Raw genomic sequence first — 22197 nt, forward strand, 5'->3', positions numbered from 1 at the left:
ATAATTTATAAAGGTTTACCCCAAGAAACTATACATGAAATGGATTTACATATAAATATTGGCTAAAGTACTGGGGACAGATTGCAACTCTTCCTAATTTGAGAAAATAAAAAATTATTCAAACATTTGCATAACAAAATATAATTGTGTTTTTTTTGTGTGAATAGGAGTGTGAATTTTATCCTCCTAATCACCTTCTACCACCAAATCAGAGAAACGTGACTATATGTTCTTGCAATATGGTGATAGTCGATAGATCTGTTAATAATCTCATCATTGTGTTACAAATGATTTCTTATGTGTTGCTTTTACCCGGTCTATAATTACAACTCCCACCCACAAAAACCAAAAAATGCATTCAGTTCTTGAATCACTAGATTGTTTATCTAATAATATAAACATTCATATAAAAAAGTTATAATATAAACAAAATTATTTTTTAAAATTTAACTGGAAAAATTGATGCTATAACGGTGGTCATAACAAACAACACCTTAATTTTGTTCTTATAACTTTAGATGCTTTGTGCAAATAACGAAAATGATTTAAAAAAACATAAATACGTTATAAACCCTGAAAAAAATAGACGACTTATGACTTGTTTAATATTTTAGAAGAAAAACTCAACTAAAACACAACAATATTTTAGAACCAAAATACTGACATTTAACTAAATATTGATATGATAGTATAATATTTTTACTATCACTACAACCATATATTTTTATATTTAAAAATTTTCTTTTTTGTAAAAAAATTTGAATGTGTTAATTTATACAAGACTTAAATGTCCATTTCAAAAATCGATATTGTAGATTGTGCTAGTGAATTACTGAATTCAAACATGAAAAAACTCAAATTGTCAGAATCAAATTTCAACCACATTAGTCAAAACAGTGTCCGGAAAGCTTTGGCCCCAATTACAGCTATTGCTACTGTCGCAGCCACAATGTGCACCACACTGAAACGCAATGCAACCACTCAAATGAAGGTGAGAGCCGAATACTGCATTACAGTACAGATAGCTGTGGTTGAGACTGAACTGTATATAATAGGCTCTCGTACTGCTAATGGTTAATGTTAAGCAAAACCACTAATGCTCTCACGCAGAAGATTGAAGATATGTAATAGAAAGTTACCATTGGGAGAGAAGAAAATAACTTGGGGTAGACGATGCAAAGATTGGCATGGTTGTAATTATACAAACACCGGTTCAATAATTACATTTTTAAGTTAAAAGAATACACTCTTACTAGGTACTAGTGATTATAACACAATATTACATTAAGAACCATGAACCGGTGTTACGACTATAGGTTAAAATAGGAGACCTACCAAGACAAAATACAGTTCCGTCGATCTCATCAAAGAGGGAAAATAAATAATTTGAGCAACTAGCCGAAAGTAAGTTGGTGCTTCTCAGGTTCTTACATTCTGAAATCCAAAATGCAAACTGTATTATTGGCAAAACAGGCAGCGATCTTGTCACCCTCTTTATTCCAACAGACCTCAAAAATGCCTCCATTGCCAGTATATGTTTTAACTATCTTGCCTTCCTTCAAGGACCATATATGTATGGATTTGTCAGGGGACCCACTGGCTAAATACTCGCCATTGGGACTGAATGCAACGGAATATACACCATCCCTGTAGGACCAAATACACAAGTCAAAATCAAAAAAATCAGCTGCATTCAAAGAACAACAACTACTAGCCTGAAATGTTATCAAGGAAAGGAATCTATTTCCCAAGGATATACAAGTAACACCAGATAAACTATAAGTTCAGTATCTTTAACATGAAATGGTAGTTAGGGCTTCTAGAACTGGGGAGGAAGTCTTAAATTTTATTCCAACGTCCATATATTCTTGTAACTGATGTAAATATAATATATAAAGCTGAAAAAAAGATTGTACCTGTGTCCATTCAGGCTATAGATTAGTTTCCCGAGTTCCACATCCCATAGCTTTACAGTAGAGTCAAATGATGCACTGTACAAAAGGGATGACTAAATAGTGTTAAAAGGAAACAATTTTATGTCTAGTATTGAGAGAAAAATAAAACGCTTCATTGTACTAAATAACGTTTTTAGCTAATCATTTAAAAATTAAGAAAATACCATCTTGTCTTCTTTTTCTTTTATCCAGAACTCTTCAAATTGTCATTTTTATTAAAAAATAAATAAAAACAAAAAAATTGGAAGTTTATGATAAATTTGAGATATGGAACAACTTTAAGAGTTCATAAATTAGAAAGTGTGAAAATTGGAAGGATTTGTAGGATGTGAAGAGGTGGAAATTTCGAATATTTCAGTAAAATTTGATATTTTAATTGGTGTATTTTGAATAGAACAAGGTCCAAAACAATTTAGTCAATTCAATTTATGAAAATTTTGAATAGATTATGAGAATTTGAGAGAATATAATAGCTCAAAAATAATTTAACAAGAGCTAAAAAAATTATAAGAAAACCGAAATCACACATTAGCCGCCAGTAATGAAATTAAAAGTGCAATTAACCTAAAATAAAAAGTGCAAACAAGCATAAATGCAGGTGCAGATGTTGGTCACCACAATCAAACTAAAAAGTTTTACATAACAAAATACACCGCAGCAATTTAATAGAAACTCTGCCACACTGGATATACAGCATGTAAAACAGGTTTAACTCATCAACAAATACAAAAGGTGGCGCGTAGCGCATCAATCTATTAGCCTGTGAACCTATACCTAGTTTGACCCCTGCCTCAGTGCCCTCTTTAATTCTCATCACCCACAATTCTATTTTTCCAGCGAAAGCAAATGTTGAGAATGCAAATAGTTTTTCAATATGTGCGCAAACACAAATAGCTTGCTGAATACATGCGTTTAGGGTATAAGTATTAAGTACTATTATGAAATATGCTTATTGGACGAGCATTTAATTAAACTATCACTTTCAATTAAACAAATGCACTGATCATTTTAGCAAAACATATACAGATCTTAATGCATTGTATTGAGGTGTTGAGGAATAAAGATCTTATAGAGTGACCTAATTCGGAATTGCAAGATATTAATAAAAAATGCATGCAAGTAAGTCAAAGCATTGAATATAACTTCACCAAGCAGTATCATACCTAGCCAGCACCAACTTTTTATTAGGGTTGTTCGTACCAGGACCAGTTGGGCTCCATCTGATAGTATATATCTCCTACAAAACAACAATTATCTAGTTTTACCAACAACCTGCTTTATGTGCACAAAACTCAAACACGGACAAATGCAAAATCTGACATTGAAAATATTCTAAAGTGGTACCTTGGAATGCTCTTTAAAATCATGAATATACTTGTCTTGCTTCATACTCCATATCTACAAAATGAGAAACAATAAACATGCAGAATTCGAACAGTTAGTTTCACAAATATTTTGGTAAAATGTCATTTACTGGAGAAAACTTGTTCAATAAAATAATTATTTGATGGTACAATCCACTAACAAAAAACATGTATTATGGAGTATTATTACCTTTGCAGTGGTGTCGTCTGAACATGAGGCCAGTAGTGAACCTGTGGGATCCCATTTGATACAATTTACTTCACTCTGAAATAGCAGAAAGGTTGTTAGCAGTCAGTAAAGACTTAAGCAAGCACAATATTGCAATTAAATGAAATATCTTAATTTAATGCAGAGCCAGTAATTTAGTAAAGTGGAATTCAGTAAACCAAAACATGTTACTAGCTAAAGCTGACTTTGGTTAACCGATATTTTCCTTCACTGCTGATGATTTTGACAAGAAATTCACCTTAGTAGTCGCATACCTTAGAAATTTGGGATTCATCTAGAAAGCATCATCCCCGGGTTATCCAACAATTTGTATAATTAATTTAACAACCCATTTTTTATTGTTTAACTGGTACAGTAGGGTATGGACCATTCTCCCCCCCAAAAAGGTATAATCACAGCAGAAGTGTGTCATTGAAAAGCATAAAAAATCAAAACAAGATCAGGTATATAAACCTGGTGCCCAGCAAAAGTTTTTATTGGGTGGTTATCACCAATCTTGCAAACATGTATCATGGTGTCGGTGGAGCTCGTTGCAAATGACACGTTATTGCGCCAATCAACATCAAGGGTTGGCCCTAAACAAAGCCCAAAATTTAAAAATATAAATAGAAGTTCATAAACATGGTTTTATAAGCAGGAGTTCTTTTTATAGAAGTCTCCCTTGATTATAATGTTATAGTAAATAAATTACCTGAATGAAATTCAAATTGTTGTTTCCATTTCTCTGCTTGAACATCCCATACAATTGCAGTTTCATCGCAACTTCCAGTAAGAATATAATCTCCTTTCTTATTCCACTTCAAAGAAAATATGGGTCCTTTGTGTTTGCTTAATGTACTCTTCAGTTCACCTGGTAAAAAACCCCAACACTTGATCAAAATAATGATTTTGATTGAAGTCATAAAAGCAAATCTAAATACAAACAAAAGTGTCTGCTTAAAAAATCAACCATATAACCAATATTTTATATATACTATGAATTCAACTAAATAATACAATAAGATTTATCAAAATAAGTGTATCAATCAAAGCAGAAGGATACACAGAAGAAATAGCCTACCATTAGTGGTCCAAATTCTTGCTTGACCATCATACGAACCCGTTGCAAGTAGCGTCCCCTCCCCCTGTAAAACAGCCACCAAAGGTCAAGCTCTCCATTAGATATAAATACTTACGATTAAATATATTAATATATTATTAACAATTTAATTTATTAAATGATACAAAATATGACCATGAGAGTACGAGAAGAGGGAAACAAGAACCGAATCATCATCTTACAGTCCTGAATAATACCTAAGAAATCTGATAGGCCTCTAGTATGTGTCTAGGAGAAGAGGTTTGATAAGAAAAGAGAGAAAATCACAACCAAATTCGGACACGCAGCATGGATAGGAGTGAGAAGAACCAAAACAAAATCAAGGGGAGAAGAGGTAGAGTGACATTAAATAAGAGAGAGGGGAGAGGTAAGGGAAATATGGAAAAATTGGTGCAAGGTTGGGAAGGTCAACTGCAATAGCGTCACAATTATCCTTATACATTCTTTTTCCCCCACAAAATTTCCCTGCTCAAGATAGATCCACACAGGTTTTAAAAAGATACAAATGGATGTGAAAAATCAGAATATGCCATCAAACTCACATTCCAATCCAGTGTAGTGACATCTTTACTCTTTTCATTGGTTGTACCCCTAATGTGCTGCAACACCAACACATTCAAAGGGTCATTCTTGGAATCTGATTTACATCTCCCTTCAGCTATTGTCCAAATACGAGCTGTTGAATCCCCAGACCTAAAAGTTGAGATGATGATAGTGAAGTGAGATAATAATATATGAAGCCAATGTAATGGTTCAGTTTATTTCAACAGTTTACTGTCTTCAAAGTTGCAAGAGACAACAATACAAGCATTCTTCAAAACATATTTCAGAATAAAAGAAAAAGATTAATGTCATCTATTATTCAATTCATTTTCTAAACAAGAAATAAATTACAATAACAAGGGCATGTAGAATCAGAAGATATTAAGCTAAACTATCATGTCCACACATCACATATATCTATATGAATTTTCTACATTTAAGGCCTTTTTATCCTATTATATTATATTATATTATATTATATTATATTTCTTTCAAGTGTTTTAAGTACAGGGGAAGTAACAGTTACTTAAAAGAAAATAATAGACAAAAGTTGTTAGGAAAAACAAAATTGTATTGTTATAAATATCATAAAGCAACAAATTGAAAATGGGGGGCGGGGAAGAAACCAAGTGCCCACATCAATTTTAAGTTTCCATTAGTTTTCCAGAACAACATAAATTCAGCACATCCTCCTGTTTCCAATATAAGCACACATAAAAATCAAGTTTGGTGTATCAATAATAAAAGCTAAACTTAACTAATTCAACCCCTATTTATTAATAGCATTCCTAAAATACCTTTCAATTAATTTAGATTTCATTTTTCAATAACCTTTTTTACTCCTATGAAGGATAGTTTAGAAAATGCAATCTTTTTTTATTCCATTGAGAAAATTGAATGAGAAGAATTTTCTCAAGGGGTGTGAGGTAGTTTATATTACTCAGCTTTAAATGGTACCATTATAGAAAAGTTTGTAGAGTATTGTCTTAGATGATTGGGCGTGTGTATATAAGACTTGTGGAAGCACAGGTAAGCATGGCAAACCAAGCAGAGGATCGTTCAATAGTTAAAGGTAGAAATCAAAGGGAAAAAAGTCAAACCATCAAACCATTAAGAGAGACCGGGTTTAAATGGTCTATCGGTAGACTAGGTAAATGACAGGGTATTATGGCACAATTCAGTTAGCCAAACAAGGTGGGAAAAGGTGGTGGTTGTCGTTGGTGTGGTCATGTTACCATCGTCAAATGTGTCACAATATAACCAACTCTTCTCCTCAACCATACCCAATATGCACCACATACAAAACATCTGTGATCTACAGTCGAGACATATTTAAGCCTGCTTTTGTATCTACAGTTTTTTAAACAAAGGTTCAAATAAATAAACAAATAAAAGGAAAATAAATTGGAAGATGGCACATTGTGAAAAATAGGGGAACTTCAAAGAAAGACCACCCACACCCCAGTGTTATTTAAACTCCAATGACAATTTGGTTGTAAGTGAATGTGACTAAAATTGCATCAGATACCATTAAAGCCCCACTCATCTCGAAGGTTTCTTCTCCAAGAGCTGAGAAGAACGAATGTAAATTAGCAGTGGCTATGTTCTATGAAATTGCAATTCGTGAATTATATTCACTAAAGTAGTGCCGTGAAAGCAATTGTTCTTGCAACATCAGAATCTCAAAAAGTTACAAAATTACAATTTTCTGTTTTATAAGCAAAGAATCCCAGCTAACGGTTGCAGAAAACGAACACACAATATTTCCATACATTTTTGTTCATTTTAAATGACTGCTTTAAAGAACAGGAATCTAGTTATTTATCTCAAAAGTATAAGCAATTATATAGCAAAATGCAGAAGCTAAAGTTAAGGATGAAAGAATTTTGAATTCTAACTAGACTCATAGCAAACATGCTCGCTAACATCCCCGACTTAAACATGACTATGCGAAGAATACTGAATGCAGGTTCTGTCTCATATAACAAATGGAAACGTAAGATGAGTAAAATAGTGTGCACATTGGTTCTAACAAAATGCAAACATGAATACATATTATAATTTATGCCAAAAAAATATTTGTGAAGAAGATACCCACCCTGATGCAAGAAGGGATCCTGTAGGACTCCATGCACAAGCACAGACCTAAGTAGATGGTAAACAGGCTTATTAACAAAAGAATTCACAGAAGAAACCAAATCCAAATACTTTAAAAACAAGAAGCAGTGATGAAATACTTCACCTCTGAAGTATGCCCTTCCAAAATTGTCACATCTGACCTAGGAATTTCACATGGCTGAGACGTTGATGTTGTACAGATGTCCATGGGCTCTGGTCCTGTACAATTGAATGAAAAAAATTCAGTCTTCTTTTGACGGAAGCACATATCAATTGACACTAGGGCCAGACGGCCAGTAGCAAAATTATTACCCACCAAAATTCGCCAGGGCAGCAGTCCGGACACACAGCTATTAATGTAGTTATACTGATTAAAGTAACAAATTTGCAAAAGTAGGGTTGGAAGACGGGTAAAAAATTAGTAATTGATTTAAAAATTAAGATTTACTAGCAATCCATATCATCAGGGAATCAATATTATACCATCAGTCTGTATATTGTACTCACTCTTTATCACCTAATGACTGCATGCAAGCAAATTTCGGGAAAATGATTAAAACTAACAGAGGTATATACTATTGTATGAGATTGAAATTTCGGGAAAATTATTGATAAAAATAACGCAGCTATACAACATGAAATGTGAAACATGCAACAGAGAACACTTTGAAAGAAAACAATGTAAACCAATTCCGTTGAACGGATGGTTACCTCCGAATGCTCCGTTCACTACATTCACATCTTGTTTTACATTAACCTTATCTTCTTGATCTGAGACCATTTCCCTATTGATCTGAATTTCATTATGCAGATCTTGCTCTTTATGATTTTCTACCTTCTCTTTATCCTTTTCACATTCTTTCTCCCTTTCATGTTTTTCCTTTTCTCTTACCCGTTCGCGGTCACCTTCATGCTCTTTTTCAGATTCCTTATTTTTTCCCTTCTGTAGTTTTCTTTTTCTTTCAGTTATCATTTTCTTAAGTTCATGCACATCTTTTGTGATAAGATCCAAAGGTTGTAAAAATGAAAAATCTTCATCAAAGTCTGCATCACACTGGTAGGCTAATATTTATCAACATGAAACCCAAGGTATGAAAAGCTTAAAAACTCAATTCAAACAGATAATATTGTGCTGATAGTGAATACAAACTACAAAAAGTAAAGAATGCTAACATTACTCAAGTTAGCTTCCATCTCCAAGAACTGTAGCCCCCTCTGAACAAATGTGACAAGAGCACCTGGTGGTACTAAATTTCCATCAATGGGGGATTTTTTAATGCCACCCTCATTCCCAAACACAAAAGCAGAATGTGTGAAACCTGCAGTCATAAAATCAGTAGCAAGTAAACCAATTCAGTTGCTTTGCACGTTCATGTATGAAAAGTATCATCAAAATGGAAAAGCACGTATTCCTTTGTATTAACAAGAAGTTAAAAGAAACATTATTAAAAAATCAACTTCAAGCAACTTTTCTCACTCTACTGGATGTTCCTAGGCTACATCATTACATTAACTCCACTGCAACAATGGATTGTTTTTCGTAGTTGTCTATTCAAATTATTCTGTGAATTCAAGCTTGCAAATGAGAAATTGGCATTAGCCTTTATTTAATGTTAAAAATAAGTTCTATATGGGAAGATTCTTCTAGTAAGTTCTACATAACATGTTTCAAGATTAAAAGTACGTCTAAGATCAAAGAACCTTTTACTCTTCAAACCAGCTGAGAGCCATTCCATTTGTTGCCTCAGATTCCATGGCTCAGAGTATAATCTAATTTTCCTTTCAATTAATATTTTAATATTTGTACCAGTCTAGTCCCTTTAATATAATTGCCAACTCACATCAAAAAAATAAAATCACACTTCAAAAGCAATCTCCGTAAGGCGAATATGAAATAATCAAGCATAGGTATTAATCTTGGCTAGCAGTGCATAGAAGCCAACTGTCATCCCCAAAAAGGCAAAAACACTAGCGGGAAAGTGCACAGCAAGATGACCGCTAATCTAATTTTTTTATCAAGATTATATAATTAATATTATATACATATAAATGCTCAAAAAATTAATTACAAACAACTCAAATTTCATGAAATGTTCATAATTAACAATATTAAAGAGTTTAAAACACTCCATTTATGAATTTTTAAATATGTGCTTGTCTGTGTGTTTAAAATGATTTTACAGTGTAAATATCTAGAAAATACTAGGCATAGTTGTTTATTAGATGGGAACAAGTGTCCTCAAACATCGACCATGGCGGCGCCATGGCAGATAGCGGTGGCAGATTTTTTGACAGCCGCCATGGCCAATTTGTGAAAGAAGGTGGCGCCATGGCGTTTCACTTTTATCAGTTTATGGCAGATATGGTGTCTTAAAATGGCGTATTTTTGGCTTTCTGCCATCCACAATCAACCATGCTGGACCCAACACCGCACTCTAGGCCCAGAAACAAAAAAACCTAGCCTCCATTTCTCCAATCAGCCATCCCTTCCTCACTAAATTATCTTCTCGTTTCAGAAAAGGTAGCTGTGATTCTACAACCTGCAAAATCGAGATTCTAGAACACATAAAGTCCAAAATCTGGAGACACAACCTAGCCTCCCTTTCCCCAAAATTCACACTTCACACCATCACTCACCCAAACCAAATACTTCCCCTCTCGTCACTTAAGTTTCACCTTTACCCTGCCACCTCTGCAGAAGATCTTGAAGCGGCATCTTCCACTTTTATCTAGGCCCACTATTTCCAGTATAGCAGCTATGAGAGCAACGTCACTAAAACACAACGCAAATAACCCTAGATAGCAGTCATCTTGAGCGAAGCTGCAAATCTATGTATCAAGCATATAAAGTTAAAGGCATTTAATAAACATTGTCGTATATTATATTAGAGTGGTTACATTCCCTAAAAATTTCGTTTAACTACTTCTCTCACTCTCCTTCAAATTGAGCCGAAGTATCGCAACTTAAAGCATATTTAATCAATCTAAACTCGGCAGCAAACAATATAGAACTAATGACGTCATCAACTGAGATCAATTAACAAAATAAATGTACATTATTAGATTAGATTATCATAATTGAAAACACAATAATGATTGATAGACCCAGAGTTAACTTAAGCTGCAGTCCGGGGGTTCCAAAACAGGGTCATCACTTTAGACAGTATTTTAGTCAACCGCTAGTCCTAACTCCTAACCATGAATTTTCAGCAATTATTATACATTAAAAAATCAAAACTCATAGCTAGAAAATAAACTGAGATTTCACTTAAAAACTACAAAATTCAAGTCTCAACACAACACCTATTTTTTCCAGAAACGGATCTAACCATTTTTATTCCTCATTCCACCTTCAAACACTATAATGAAGATAATTTTTGAAACTAAAATGAGAGATAGAAATTTCACTCCGTTTCTGAGCATTGTAAAAACCCTAATCTGGCAGCAAGAACACTTTAAGCCCTCACTCAAATTTTCAAAACCGTCAAAATTCGTAAACTAAAAATCCGTTAAAACTCCAAACCCTTGACATTTCGTTGACCATAAAAGATCAAGGAAAGAGTATAGACCGAGTGGGAAAAACTTGATAAAGTGAAGCAAAAAAAAAATAGAAGAGGGAACATGAAAGTAACCTGATTCTTGAAGGTACCGAAACACGAGATAGTTGAGTTCGTCGGAAGTGATGGAAGCCATGTTCCCCGAGAAAATGGCTTTGATGTTGGTCTGAGAGAATGAAAGTTAAGCTAAAGCAACCAACATGAGTGCGTTTGTGAGGAGAAGGTAAAGGTACAGAGAGAGAGAGAGAGAGTGTGTAACAGAGGACACGGGTAGGGGCAAAAAGGGAAGTAAGCGGCAAATTGTGATTTGCGGAAGAAAGAGGTGGAACTTGGAAGAGCCTTGCCCTTCAGAACCGTCGTTACCTAGCAGCTATTTTTATTTTTATTTTTATTTTTATTTTTTTATGAATAAGTTATCTAGTAGCTACATTACATATGAAGCATGTGTACAGCGTATTTATGAGATATAGATACTTGTATTGTACCGTAATTGTGAATATTTTTCTTTTATATAATATTATTTTTATATTTAAATTTGTTTATTAATATAATTCACATATTTATGATTTTTTTTATTTTTAAGGTAATTTTGTATTCAAAAATTAAATAATTTAGTTTTTTTAATTAGTTAGATGAATAATTTTACAAAATTAATATATTTTATTATTTATATATAATTAATTTTTAATTCGTGTAAAAAGCTCAAAGTAAACTTCAATACCAACAAAAAAATATATAAAAATGTAGCTGAAACATAAAACTACAAAAATCAAACTAAACATGAAACAAAACTATCCTCTAATTTACTGATCTCTAAAGTATAAACACCAGCAAATAGATTAACGCGATACCGAAATAATTACACAAATAGAAATTTGCAATTTTAATACAAAATTACATAAGTATTATCTAACATTAAAATTTTAGTGGAATCATCAAGGTTGAAATCATATAATCATTGTGTATGTGTAAGTAAAAAAATGTAAGATACATAATTATAATTAATGCATTTAAAAAGACGCGACAAATATTTATTAATAATAAATATAAAAAATCACAACATAAATATTTGCAATTTATATATATAAAAAGATATGAGACAAGTAATTGTCATTAATTAATAACTATTAAAAAAATATAAAATAAATATTTATCATTAATAAATAAATAAAATGATGAATATATACTTATAACTAATGCATGAAAAAAGTACATAACAAATATTTAAAATTGATAAATAAAAAAAATCATGGAACAAATATTTATCACTAAAACATAAAAAAAAAAAAAAAGTAGGAGTATTAAAAAAACATGAGATAAATATATCTCAGTAGCACATACAAAAACATAAAAAAATACCGGATAATTTTTGTCAGTAATATATAAAATTAAAATTTTTATCTGAAATATAAATATGACAAATATAAAATAATTACTACGCGTCACAAGTGCGAAAGACACGGGTTTTTTTGTTGGGGAGATGAATGATTTAAAGTCATTTTTTGACTTAAAACTACCCTCTAATTCTTTTTTCGTAGATTATGACATTTTTTTATAATGACATTATGCTATTAACTTGGATATTGCGAGTTTGTTTGTAGATTTATTATTATCGATTTTAACAACTTTGAATTATATTGCTCCCGATCGATGTAAGTTTTATCAATTTCAATAGAGGAAAATTTAAATAAAACATTATGTTCAATTTAACTCATTGTCAAAAAAATGTTAGATTTAACTTAATTTAAAAAAGTTATCTAATTTCTATTTATTGAAATTGTAAAAAAGAAAGTTAATTTAAAATATAGAAAAATAAATCAATAATTGATGCTCTTACAAAGGAAAAAAAGTATTTCAGTATTATCAAAATTTTAATCAATGATTGATTTTCTTTCTTATTTACTCATCAAAGTTTGACATTCATATATTCCATATTAACGATTGACTAAATCAATAATACTGACACATTTGTTTATTAATTTTAGTTTCTAATAATTATATAAATTATTTTTATAATTAAAAATTAATACAAATCAAAAGAGATTAGAAGTGCAAAACTTACAAAATTTGGTGGTCTTAAATCTATACATTAAAATTATGTTATTCTATTATTAATTAATTAATTTGATAGTACCTTAGGTAGAAATACTTTTTTTTTTTTTTTTATTATGAATGATGAGGCCAAACACCCAAACAAAGAGTGAAAAGAAAATAACTAGAAAAGACATATTTGGTTAATGCATCAGCCACTTGATTGGCTTCTTGTCAACGAATTAATCTCATCTTCAAACCTCACCAAGGAAATAATGTATAATGAGAGAATAACACTAATCAAGTGAATAGCATGTGGAGAATCATTCTCAACAATAGTAAAATAAAAAGCCTTTATGGGGAGCAAGATTGACCCACAAAAGATTTCACAACTTAGTGTTAGTAATAGAACAAGTACCCAAGTTAGGGAATGGTTCTAATGATTTCACAAATATGTGAAGACTATTTCAAATTCATTAGAGAGAATTTGGGAAAGAAAAAGATGGTCCATTTCTTCTCAAAATTGATGGAAAGAATATATATGAGATTCAATACATATTTTTATAAACGTTAGTAAAAAAACATTTTAATAACGTTATAAATTAATTCGATATTAGTTTTTATAGATATAATATTTAATATGACATAAAAAAAAAACAATTGTTAATTTTATCTGGTCCTCCATTTAATTTTGTTCTTGAAATGACTCTATGAGTAAGATCAACTAGGGCTCTTCTGGATCTTTGAACTTCCTCATCATCATTCTCAGGTAAGGAATCAATTGTTGCTAGCTGCTGCAATGTTTGCATGAAAACCACCGACGTCCATTCGAACTGCCACTAAGTTTAAGATTTATCGAAATCCTCTACGAAAAAATATCGTTGAATTCGATTATAAGAGACATGCACAATAACAGCCTTTTTTTAAATAATCATTTTTTCAAAAAAAAAAAAAATAATCACATCTATTATTACATTTAAAAAAGAATCATAATAACAACATAATCTAGAATCCCCTACCCATGGTGTCATTTTGAGCATTTTATTAGTTTTCTATGGGGTGTTTGTTTTAGAAAAATAATTCCGAGAAATATGAAGGTTACTAATATAGATTCTATTTTACAAAGTTAGAAAATTAATTATAAGAAATAAAACATTTCAAGGAATAAAATGATATCCTATCTGTCCATGATTTGGTTACTATTAAATAGGTAGGAAACAAAATTTTCCATGAAGGTGATAATAAACTTTAGTAAACTATCCATGTTTCCATTTTTACCAATAACTCTTAGAAATATAAATAATATTAATTAAATATAATTTTATTGTTCAAGAAAATTATTTCTAAGAGTAGAATATCCGACTATAAAATAATGTTTTTTTTATCTTTTTGCCTCCTCCATGCCGGCTACAAATTTTTACTAGCATGGTGAATTTAATACGATTCATAAATTAAGATTGTCATATCAACCTTGAAACAATTCATTCATTTTTTACTCAAACGATGTAGTCAATATAGATTCATTAAATAGACAACTTTAATTTATACATTAATATTTTATTTTATTACAATTTATAATATTAATTTAAATATTTCAATTAATATTATTATATATTATTTTAATTTTAATTTAAAACAAAATTGAACTGAAAATTTTAAACAAATCATAAAGGTAACAGCTATAAAATTATTATTATTAATAAATTAAAAATAAATTAACGATAATAAATTAATAAAAAGCTCACGGTTATAAATTAATTATTATTAAATTATAAAAATATATGCTGGCAAACGAACGTATTTGACTACCATTAGATATCCTATTAAGATAATTTGATTAGGTTAGCGAGATATGTCCAATATCAGCTTTCATATAACCTTATATTAGTAAACAACTTTTTTATGTCTTTTGTTTCAGTTAATCATTATATGACAAATTTCACGGTTTCCAGTTTGAAATTGAAATAAATAATTCCACATATACATATCCTTTATTTTGTTGTGCAAATTGAAGATATGTACTGTTGATTTGAGTTGATTTGGATAAAGGTGCATTATAGAGTTCCAATTGCAGGAAAAAAAATAAGAATTAGGATTCTTTTAATTTAAAGAATATAATTGAAAAGATGATTATATATCTATAACTAAGTGTCATTTTAGCCATTGCCAATATGAATATCACAATGAAATGAAAAAAATATCATAAGTGTATGATGTGTAACAAAACTTACACTTTGACAAAACTAACTGAAATTATAAAGTCAAATAACAACAAAGAACTATAAAATATTTTCCTTTTTGTGAGAATTGGTGTGACATCGTGTGTCACTTTCAAAAACTAAAATAAGTATTTACCCTAATCTCAAGATACACATACTCAATAAAACAAATGAGTGCAAATTAGAGACAGTGGGTTGTGGGGATGAGGATAAACAAATCTTAAAAAATTAAGAAGAAAAAAAAAATTGGTCCTAAAAATAACTTATTTCCCTTCATTTTCGGAGAACAATTGCAAAAACAAAAAAAAAATAAAAATGAAATATGGCAGAAAAATAAAAAATAATTGTTAGTTTTATCAAGTCCTCGTTTTCATTTTGTTCTTGTAATGACTCTATGGGTAAGATCCACTAGGGCTCTTCTGGATCTTTGAACTTCCTCATCATCATTCTCAGGTAAGGAATCAATTGCTGCTGCTGCAAGGTTAGCATGTTTTATGGCTAGCTCCCTGGTCCTTTCTATACCACTGCTCTTTCCAAGATACTCTAGAGCCTATATTTGGAAATATACATAAATGCATATGAGTTAGGTGGCTTGATGATTTAAGAGAGTTAAGGACTACAATGATGAGTAGCAAGAGGGCTCAAACCTCACCCTCGATAAAATATTAATACTTGCACTTACCATTTAAAAAGAAACGATACATAAATATATTTTACCCAAAGAACAAAAAAACATAAAGGACTAACGCTATTAGTTCAAGTGAGGAATACCTACCTCCCATTTAAAACACATTTTTAGGTCATATCTCATCCAATGTGAGACTACCAACATACTCTCCTCACGTCTAATACTACATATCTAGAGTGTGAGGACTAGACATCTGAAATGTGACCCAAGTGGTATGATTGCATGTGGTGCAACGAATTTTAGATAGACTTTGATACCATCTTAAAATTTAAACGAGACCTAGCTCAACCCAATAAAACCGACGAGTAAGGTGAAGGAGGTCTCTCACTTATAAGCATATATTAAGATCTTATCTCATCTAATGTGACACTCTCAACAGTTATATTAATGTCCCATAATATGATCCGTTTTTTTTTTTTCACTATGCAAAGCTATAGAAATAGGGAAAAAAAGTGAAAATAAGGTGACATTTTTGTAAGGGAAATAGAAAACATGTAAAACAATGAAAATAGTAACCAAAGAGTCCTTTCGTTCTTGATAGGTTGGTTCACCAAGCCATATATTTCAGAGTAGTTGATAGGATGTTATCTAAACCCAACTCAAATGAGAGTGATGTGTTGGTGGGTGTGAACTACGCTAAGCCTAAAATTTGGAGAGTGTATGAAAGGAAGAAAAAGAGAGAGAATGAGTAGTGGCCACCTCGCAGATAGTTAGTATTTTCCCCTAATAAGAAAGGAGTACGGGGAGTGGGGAATAAATCATGCATTCAACAGTTATTATTACCTTAGCGGTTAGGCAGTGAGGGAATAGTTTTCTCTCTACTGAGGAGCTTTTGCTCTGGTTTTCTCATTGCAATCAGTTTCATATTTCTAGTTTAATTAAATACTATTTCATTCCCCATTAATATTTCTACTCTGCTCTATCAGTAGTTACGTTCGCTTTGTTTAGTATGACGAGATATGTGCAGTCAAGCACATATTGACTTACAAGATGAACATTCTCTTGGTTGTCAAAGCCTTCTTCAACAACTGCACGCAACTGAGGGAACTCCTCCATCGCAAACAATATTGGAGCTGTTACAATTCCCTGCATTAATTTTTAGGACAATAATAGGTGTTATCATACAAACTCTGTATCAAAGACAGACATAAATCAGGAAGCAAGAAAATTTAGATGAAATTGTAACCACAGCAAACTGTTTAATGATGAGAGTTGAGACTACAGATATCATGGACAGGCATAACATTCATGCAATGCAACTAATAAAAATTAAGAATCATAAACAGGCTTCATCAAAATAATTTGAATTATTATACTGAAAAATCAAACTTGAGACAGGTGAAATTTAGAATCAGAAGAAATTGTGAAATTACATGGCGAATGTCTGACAAAGAACCCTTTCCAAGGGATGTTGAAGTGCCAGTGAAATCAAGCACATCATCAATCAATTGGAATGCCAACCCCTGGAGGAAAAAAAAATTAGAAATGAGGAGGGATTTATGTTATGTCATCCAGAAATATTCAATTTTGTTTATTTGTGCAAAGAATCACATTTTATGCATACTACTTACAACAGGAATGCAACATCATACTTAAAAGTTTAAATCGAAGAATGAACAAACCAGATTTTTTCCATAGTCAAAAGCAAGCATTGCAACATCTGCTGTTTGGCCTGCAAGGATGGCTATTGCCTTGCAACTATTTGAAATCAAAGATGCAGTCTTGTAGTATGTCTTTTGCATATAATATTCCATACTGAAAATAGCAACAAATGTCAGAAATCAAACATACCTTAAGTTCCTTATAGGTGTCTATAGATTCAAATGCATTCTTACGACTTATCTACAATAACGTGTTACTGTTTGTGCATGAGAAAATTAGATGAACTTTTTTAATATTTAACTTAAACCAACTACTAATTATATAGTGACAGAATAAACCAAGAATTTTGTAAGCAAGCCATAAATCACTTATAGTATACAGATTATGAAACATGAAGATTAATTTCACATGTGTAGATAACATAGATGTATTCGTGACACAGAAAACATACCTAAACCTTTGATCTGATGTAGTACTCATTTGCATAGTCTCCCCTGTTACAAGATGTTCTACAACTGTCGCCAACAAAGAGACAACCTACGGAGATACAGTCCTTAGACAAATAAAATATTTCATCATCAAGGAAACTAAGATGCATCTTTAAGTAACATTCCAAAATATAACCTATTCACCTTTGACCTTACCTCTGTGTTTTTCAAAGATGCCAGTGCTACACAAGCCTTAGAAAGCAAAAAATCTCCAGCCAACACTGCTAACTACATCAAAAGTAATACAGAACATACAAAAACAACCACCTCAGTAAGGCCACTGTAGAGAATATCATTGAACAATCATGAAAAAATGGTAAATACTATACAAGAAAAATGAACAAAAGTTTATATACATACCTTATTGCCCATCACAAAATTTAGTGAACCAATACCCCGCCTAGTTTCTGCATCATCCAAAACATCATCATGAAGAAGGCTAGCCACCTGTTGCAAAATTATGAGACTGTTAGTTTTATGAAAATTATTTTTTCCCCATTTTCTGGTTGGATGGGGGACTAAAATTGAAAAGAAGAATAAGGCTGAGCGAAAGTATGCACCAAAAATTGTACTTCAATATTATTGGGAAATTCCAAGTAAACATTATGCTTAAACAACTACCAATTCTTTCAGAGGAGGGGGGAGTAGGCAGCTATTCTAAAAGAGAAAAGTCCAAAAAAAGCCATCTTCATTCTCTTATTATTAGGAACAAACGATGGAGACCATAAAGGAGTAGTCAATATATTACTTGAATGTATATGAAATTTTTAGGTAATAAGGTGATGCAATGAACAAATCCAGTTATGCTGCACCATTTGAATTTTAAAGAGTCAAACTACATAGTAATCGTTTGTAATTGCGTCAGGATCCTCTAATCGTGCGGTAGGAATAAAGCTGCCAATTGTTGCTACACGGTAAACGTGCATTGAATTGGTTATGGACGTGAAAACAAACACACAAATAGTAGCGGTATTGTTGCTTGGTCCAAATATTTTTGAAATTGTTTATCACTATTATGGGCAATAGGCAGCTATTCATGTTATGCATGCTGACCTCCAACATATCTTGTTTTTCGTAGTAATTTTACCATTAAATCATAAGCCAAAAACCATAGATCCATAACTGAAAACCAAGCAAGTTTAAAAATTGAATAACAGCGGGTCATGGTACCAGCAAGAAAGGGTTGGTAAAAACGAACTAGCACAATCAAGTAAACAAGAAATGGTACTCCCTCCATCTCATAATAAGGGTCACATTTGGAATATTTTAGTGTCTCACATTATTTGCCATTTTAGATAATAAGAAATTAATAGTGGTATTATCAAACCAAGTTATAAGCATAAAAAGAAACCTAAATAAGTACCACAAAATAATAATTAATATATATCTATGCTCCTTAAGATAATCAACAGTACAATGGAAGCACTATTATTTAATTAATAAAGGAAAAATTCTAAAGGACTGACATGAATCATCTCTGTTATTTCAGCTATGCATTGTTGTCTTGATCGTAGATCAGTTGTAAAAGTACCTCCTAATTCATTGGGAGGAGGTGGTTTAGGTATTGGTAGATTTAATGCCGTTGACATTAACAATATAACCTGCATAAGTAACCACCCATTAACCCAAGTCATGTGTATAAAAGCATAAAGATATCAGACTATACTCTCAAATTATACATTTTATCATAAACTATATGGTTTAATTGCATGAATAAAAACTAAATAAACAAGGAGCACTAACAGCTAAAAGAAAAACCAAGTTACATTAATCCTTAAGCTATGTTGGAAAAAAAGTAGGGTGTATTTCATATGTCAAATATTGGCACCAGGACATGTGGCAGACAAAATAAGAAAAGAATGAACAGAACACATACAACCTGTACAAAATATAGGCATTATAAGGGTCTGTTTGGTTCAACGGAGTGGAAGGGAGGTGAGGGGAGGGAAGTAGAGACATGTTTGGTTTAAAGGAGGGGAGAGGAGGGGAAGGGATGGATTTTTAATGATTTGTGTTTGGTTCAAGGGGATGAGAGAGATTTTAAATGGTTTTTTAGTTATATAGAGCCCCTCCAAATCCCCCCAAATGGAGGGAGAGCAAAATCAACATAAGGAGGGATTTTGCTCCCATCCCCTCCTAAAATTTGAACCAAACACAAACTTACAAATCTTCCCTTCCCTCCCCTCCAATCAACGTGGCAACAACACCTCAACATTACTGCAAAATTTACTACTTTTAACATTCAAGTAAATATAAAGAGTATGACGGAAAGATATCTACGTCCTAGAAATAAAATAAATAAAGAAATAAACAAGAAGAACATGAGTAAGCATTGTAGCTATAGTTAAATAAACCCTCGTTGGTGTGTGCCATAATCAAAAGAAGGATTGTGTTTCCTTTTTTCACAATATTTGACCTAATTGTATGTGTCAATGTGATCGTATTTCATAAATTGTACAGAAACGAGCACAATAATTGAAAAGCCCGCTACAATGTGTCTTAAGTAGGAACATGTTAACCTATACTTGGAATGAAGTAATTTCATAAAGAAATTTCAAAGGCAGATGAATGATCAACAACTTCATAGCTTGTCAAAGCATAAAACTTGATGGTAGTAACTAGTAAAGTTCCTCCCACGTTAATTCAATCCATATTGAAGTAACAATTCATGAAGCGTGAGAAATAAAAAGATAAGGTTATGATTAAGAATATTCTTACCGTGGGACGGAATCTTTTTCCTTCCACCCCAATTTTGAAGAAGTATTCAGCACCTGAGGCAAGCTTAGGAACCTGTCATATAAAGCCCACATTTCACCGTAAATTAGACCTGACTTTTAAACAGAAAATATCTGAGTTTTGTATTACTTCCAAGCATACTTGCATTAGAAGAAAATAAAGGACAGACCCAATACCTCAGAAACTACCATTGCTCGCAATTTGTTGGCAACAAGCGATAATTCATCAGCAACCAGTGAAAACGGATCAAGTTCTTCCTAACAACAGGATATGGAAGGTTAGGAATGAATAAATAAGTTATGAGTGTAACACTGCAGATGACTGATGAGAATGTTCCCGATTAAATCTTGATATTTTTAATCAGTAAATTTATCAGTATTGCTCAAAAAATTCAAATTGCTCCCGATGACGTTTTAATTTTATGAATACCTCAACAAAGAAATGTGTAAATGATGCAATCTGAAATCTCAAATTATGTGCTTACATTTTGTTCAAAACCTATAGAATACAGAAGTTTATATGTAAAGAAACCAAAATATTCTATTGTTTTAAAACAAATTGAAATAACCATCCTCATAAAAGTGGCACTCAGACAAGTATACAGACAAAGAAGAGAAAGAACATAGAGGAACTAACCTCAGAAATGGAGCTGCTTTGATGATGGATTTGATATCTACTACTATGCAATGCTGGTAGACCCTTTGAAAAGATTAAACTTGCCATAACCTGCATCTCACGAGAAACATATACAAGTAGGATTCAATGTCTCAAATAATACTTTTAGATAAAAACAAATTATTAGAGAACTATAATTTTGGGTCATGGTATTTAATAGGATTAATACTAATGATGATTAGTAACAAACTGTTGTCCCAATTTTTTTCTACTAAAAGAACTAGAAAAAGGTTTTCCTCCACCAAACTAATAGAGAAACAATAGAAATGAAACTAAACAAAAATTCAACCATTATATAACAAGCTTTACAGTCCCACTTTAAATCAATTTAAGGCTCCAAAAGCTAGCTCAAGAGACGAGGATTGCTCAAACCTTACGTAGACTATTTTAGGCATATCTCTATTTGATACGGAATCTAAACACACATCCTCCCTCACGCCTAATATTGGACATTTGTTACGTGGAAAAATGTGGGTGGACCGATAAGAACACTTCCTCATGCCTAAGACAAGACATCAAGAGTGTGGACAGATATCGATGGCTCAATAGCACATTTAGGAGATACTCTTATGCTATCTTAAAATTTTGAACTAGGCCTAACTCAACCCCAAAAGTTGGCTCGAGAGGTGAGGATTGTCCCGTTCCTATAAGAACTATTTCCGTCATATCTCTAGTCGACGTGGTATCTCATGCCACCAAAGACACTTCTAGAAAATAACCATTGGCAAAGCATTATATTTTGTCACTCATAATATTATAAACAAGCATAAATTTTTATTGCTTAGAAGAAAACATATAAGGTGAGAGATTTCTCCCCACCTTTTTATAATACTCAAAATTAAAAATATATTAATCATAAGTCTTTTCTTCTCATTCTCTACATAAATACTCTC

At 31.9% G+C, this 22197-nt stretch overlaps 2 protein-coding genes across 2 annotated transcripts in view; both read right to left on the reverse strand.

Annotated features, from left to right (window-relative positions):
* Positions 1 to 1167: 1167 nt before the first annotated feature.
* Positions 1168 to 11276, reverse strand: LOC101505187 (WD40 repeat-containing protein HOS15-like). The gene is made up of 14 exons (XM_004511822.4): positions 10941 to 11276; positions 8482 to 8627; positions 8020 to 8362; positions 7433 to 7527; positions 7289 to 7335; positions 5190 to 5340; positions 4609 to 4672; positions 4240 to 4398; positions 4002 to 4123; positions 3510 to 3584; positions 3300 to 3353; positions 3119 to 3192; positions 1917 to 1991; positions 1168 to 1647 (listed from the first exon to the last, which is right to left on the reverse strand). Exons 1-14 carry the CDS (start codon positions 10999 to 11001, stop codon positions 1428 to 1430), a joined length of 1686 nt encoding a protein of 561 aa, XP_004511879.1. The 5' UTR covers positions 11002 to 11276; the 3' UTR covers positions 1168 to 1427.
* Positions 11277 to 15176: 3900 nt separating this feature from the next.
* Positions 15177 to 22197, reverse strand: part of LOC101505624 (solanesyl diphosphate synthase 3, chloroplastic/mitochondrial-like) — an 8894-nt gene continuing 1873 nt past the window's right edge. The window contains exons 2-12 of the mRNA XM_004511823.4: positions 21266 to 21355; positions 20806 to 20886; positions 20612 to 20683; positions 19360 to 19494; positions 18254 to 18340; positions 18050 to 18121; positions 17857 to 17942; positions 17426 to 17558; positions 17177 to 17266; positions 16791 to 16889; positions 15177 to 15665 (exon numbers count right to left, since the gene is read on the reverse strand). Of these exons, the coding sequence (XP_004511880.1) occupies positions 15486 to 15665; positions 16791 to 16889; positions 17177 to 17266; positions 17426 to 17558; positions 17857 to 17942; positions 18050 to 18121; positions 18254 to 18340; positions 19360 to 19494; positions 20612 to 20683; positions 20806 to 20886; positions 21266 to 21355 (1125 nt within the window). The 3' untranslated portion in view covers positions 15177 to 15485. The remainder of the gene's footprint in view (positions 15666 to 16790; positions 16890 to 17176; positions 17267 to 17425; positions 17559 to 17856; positions 17943 to 18049; positions 18122 to 18253; positions 18341 to 19359; positions 19495 to 20611; positions 20684 to 20805; positions 20887 to 21265; positions 21356 to 22197) is intronic.

Source organism: Cicer arietinum, chromosome 8, assembly GCF_000331145.2.
Source record: "Cicer arietinum cultivar CDC Frontier isolate Library 1 chromosome 8, Cicar.CDCFrontier_v2.0, whole genome shotgun sequence".
Lineage (NCBI taxonomy): Eukaryota > Viridiplantae > Streptophyta > Magnoliopsida > Fabales > Fabaceae > Cicer > Cicer arietinum.

Coding starts and splice junctions, on each gene's coding strand:
- LOC101505187 (XM_004511822.4), bottom strand. CDS start 11,001: ATGGCTTCCATCACTTCCGACGAACTCAACTATCTCGTGTTTCGGTAC. Junction 4,124..4,239: donor ACAATTTGAATTTCATTCAG/GTAATTTATTTA, acceptor GGCTTTGTTTAG/GGCCAACCCTTGATGTTGAT. Junction 3,354..3,509: donor CAGACGACACCACTGCAAAG/GTAATAATACTC, acceptor CTCATTTTGTAG/ATATGGAGTATGAAGCAAGA.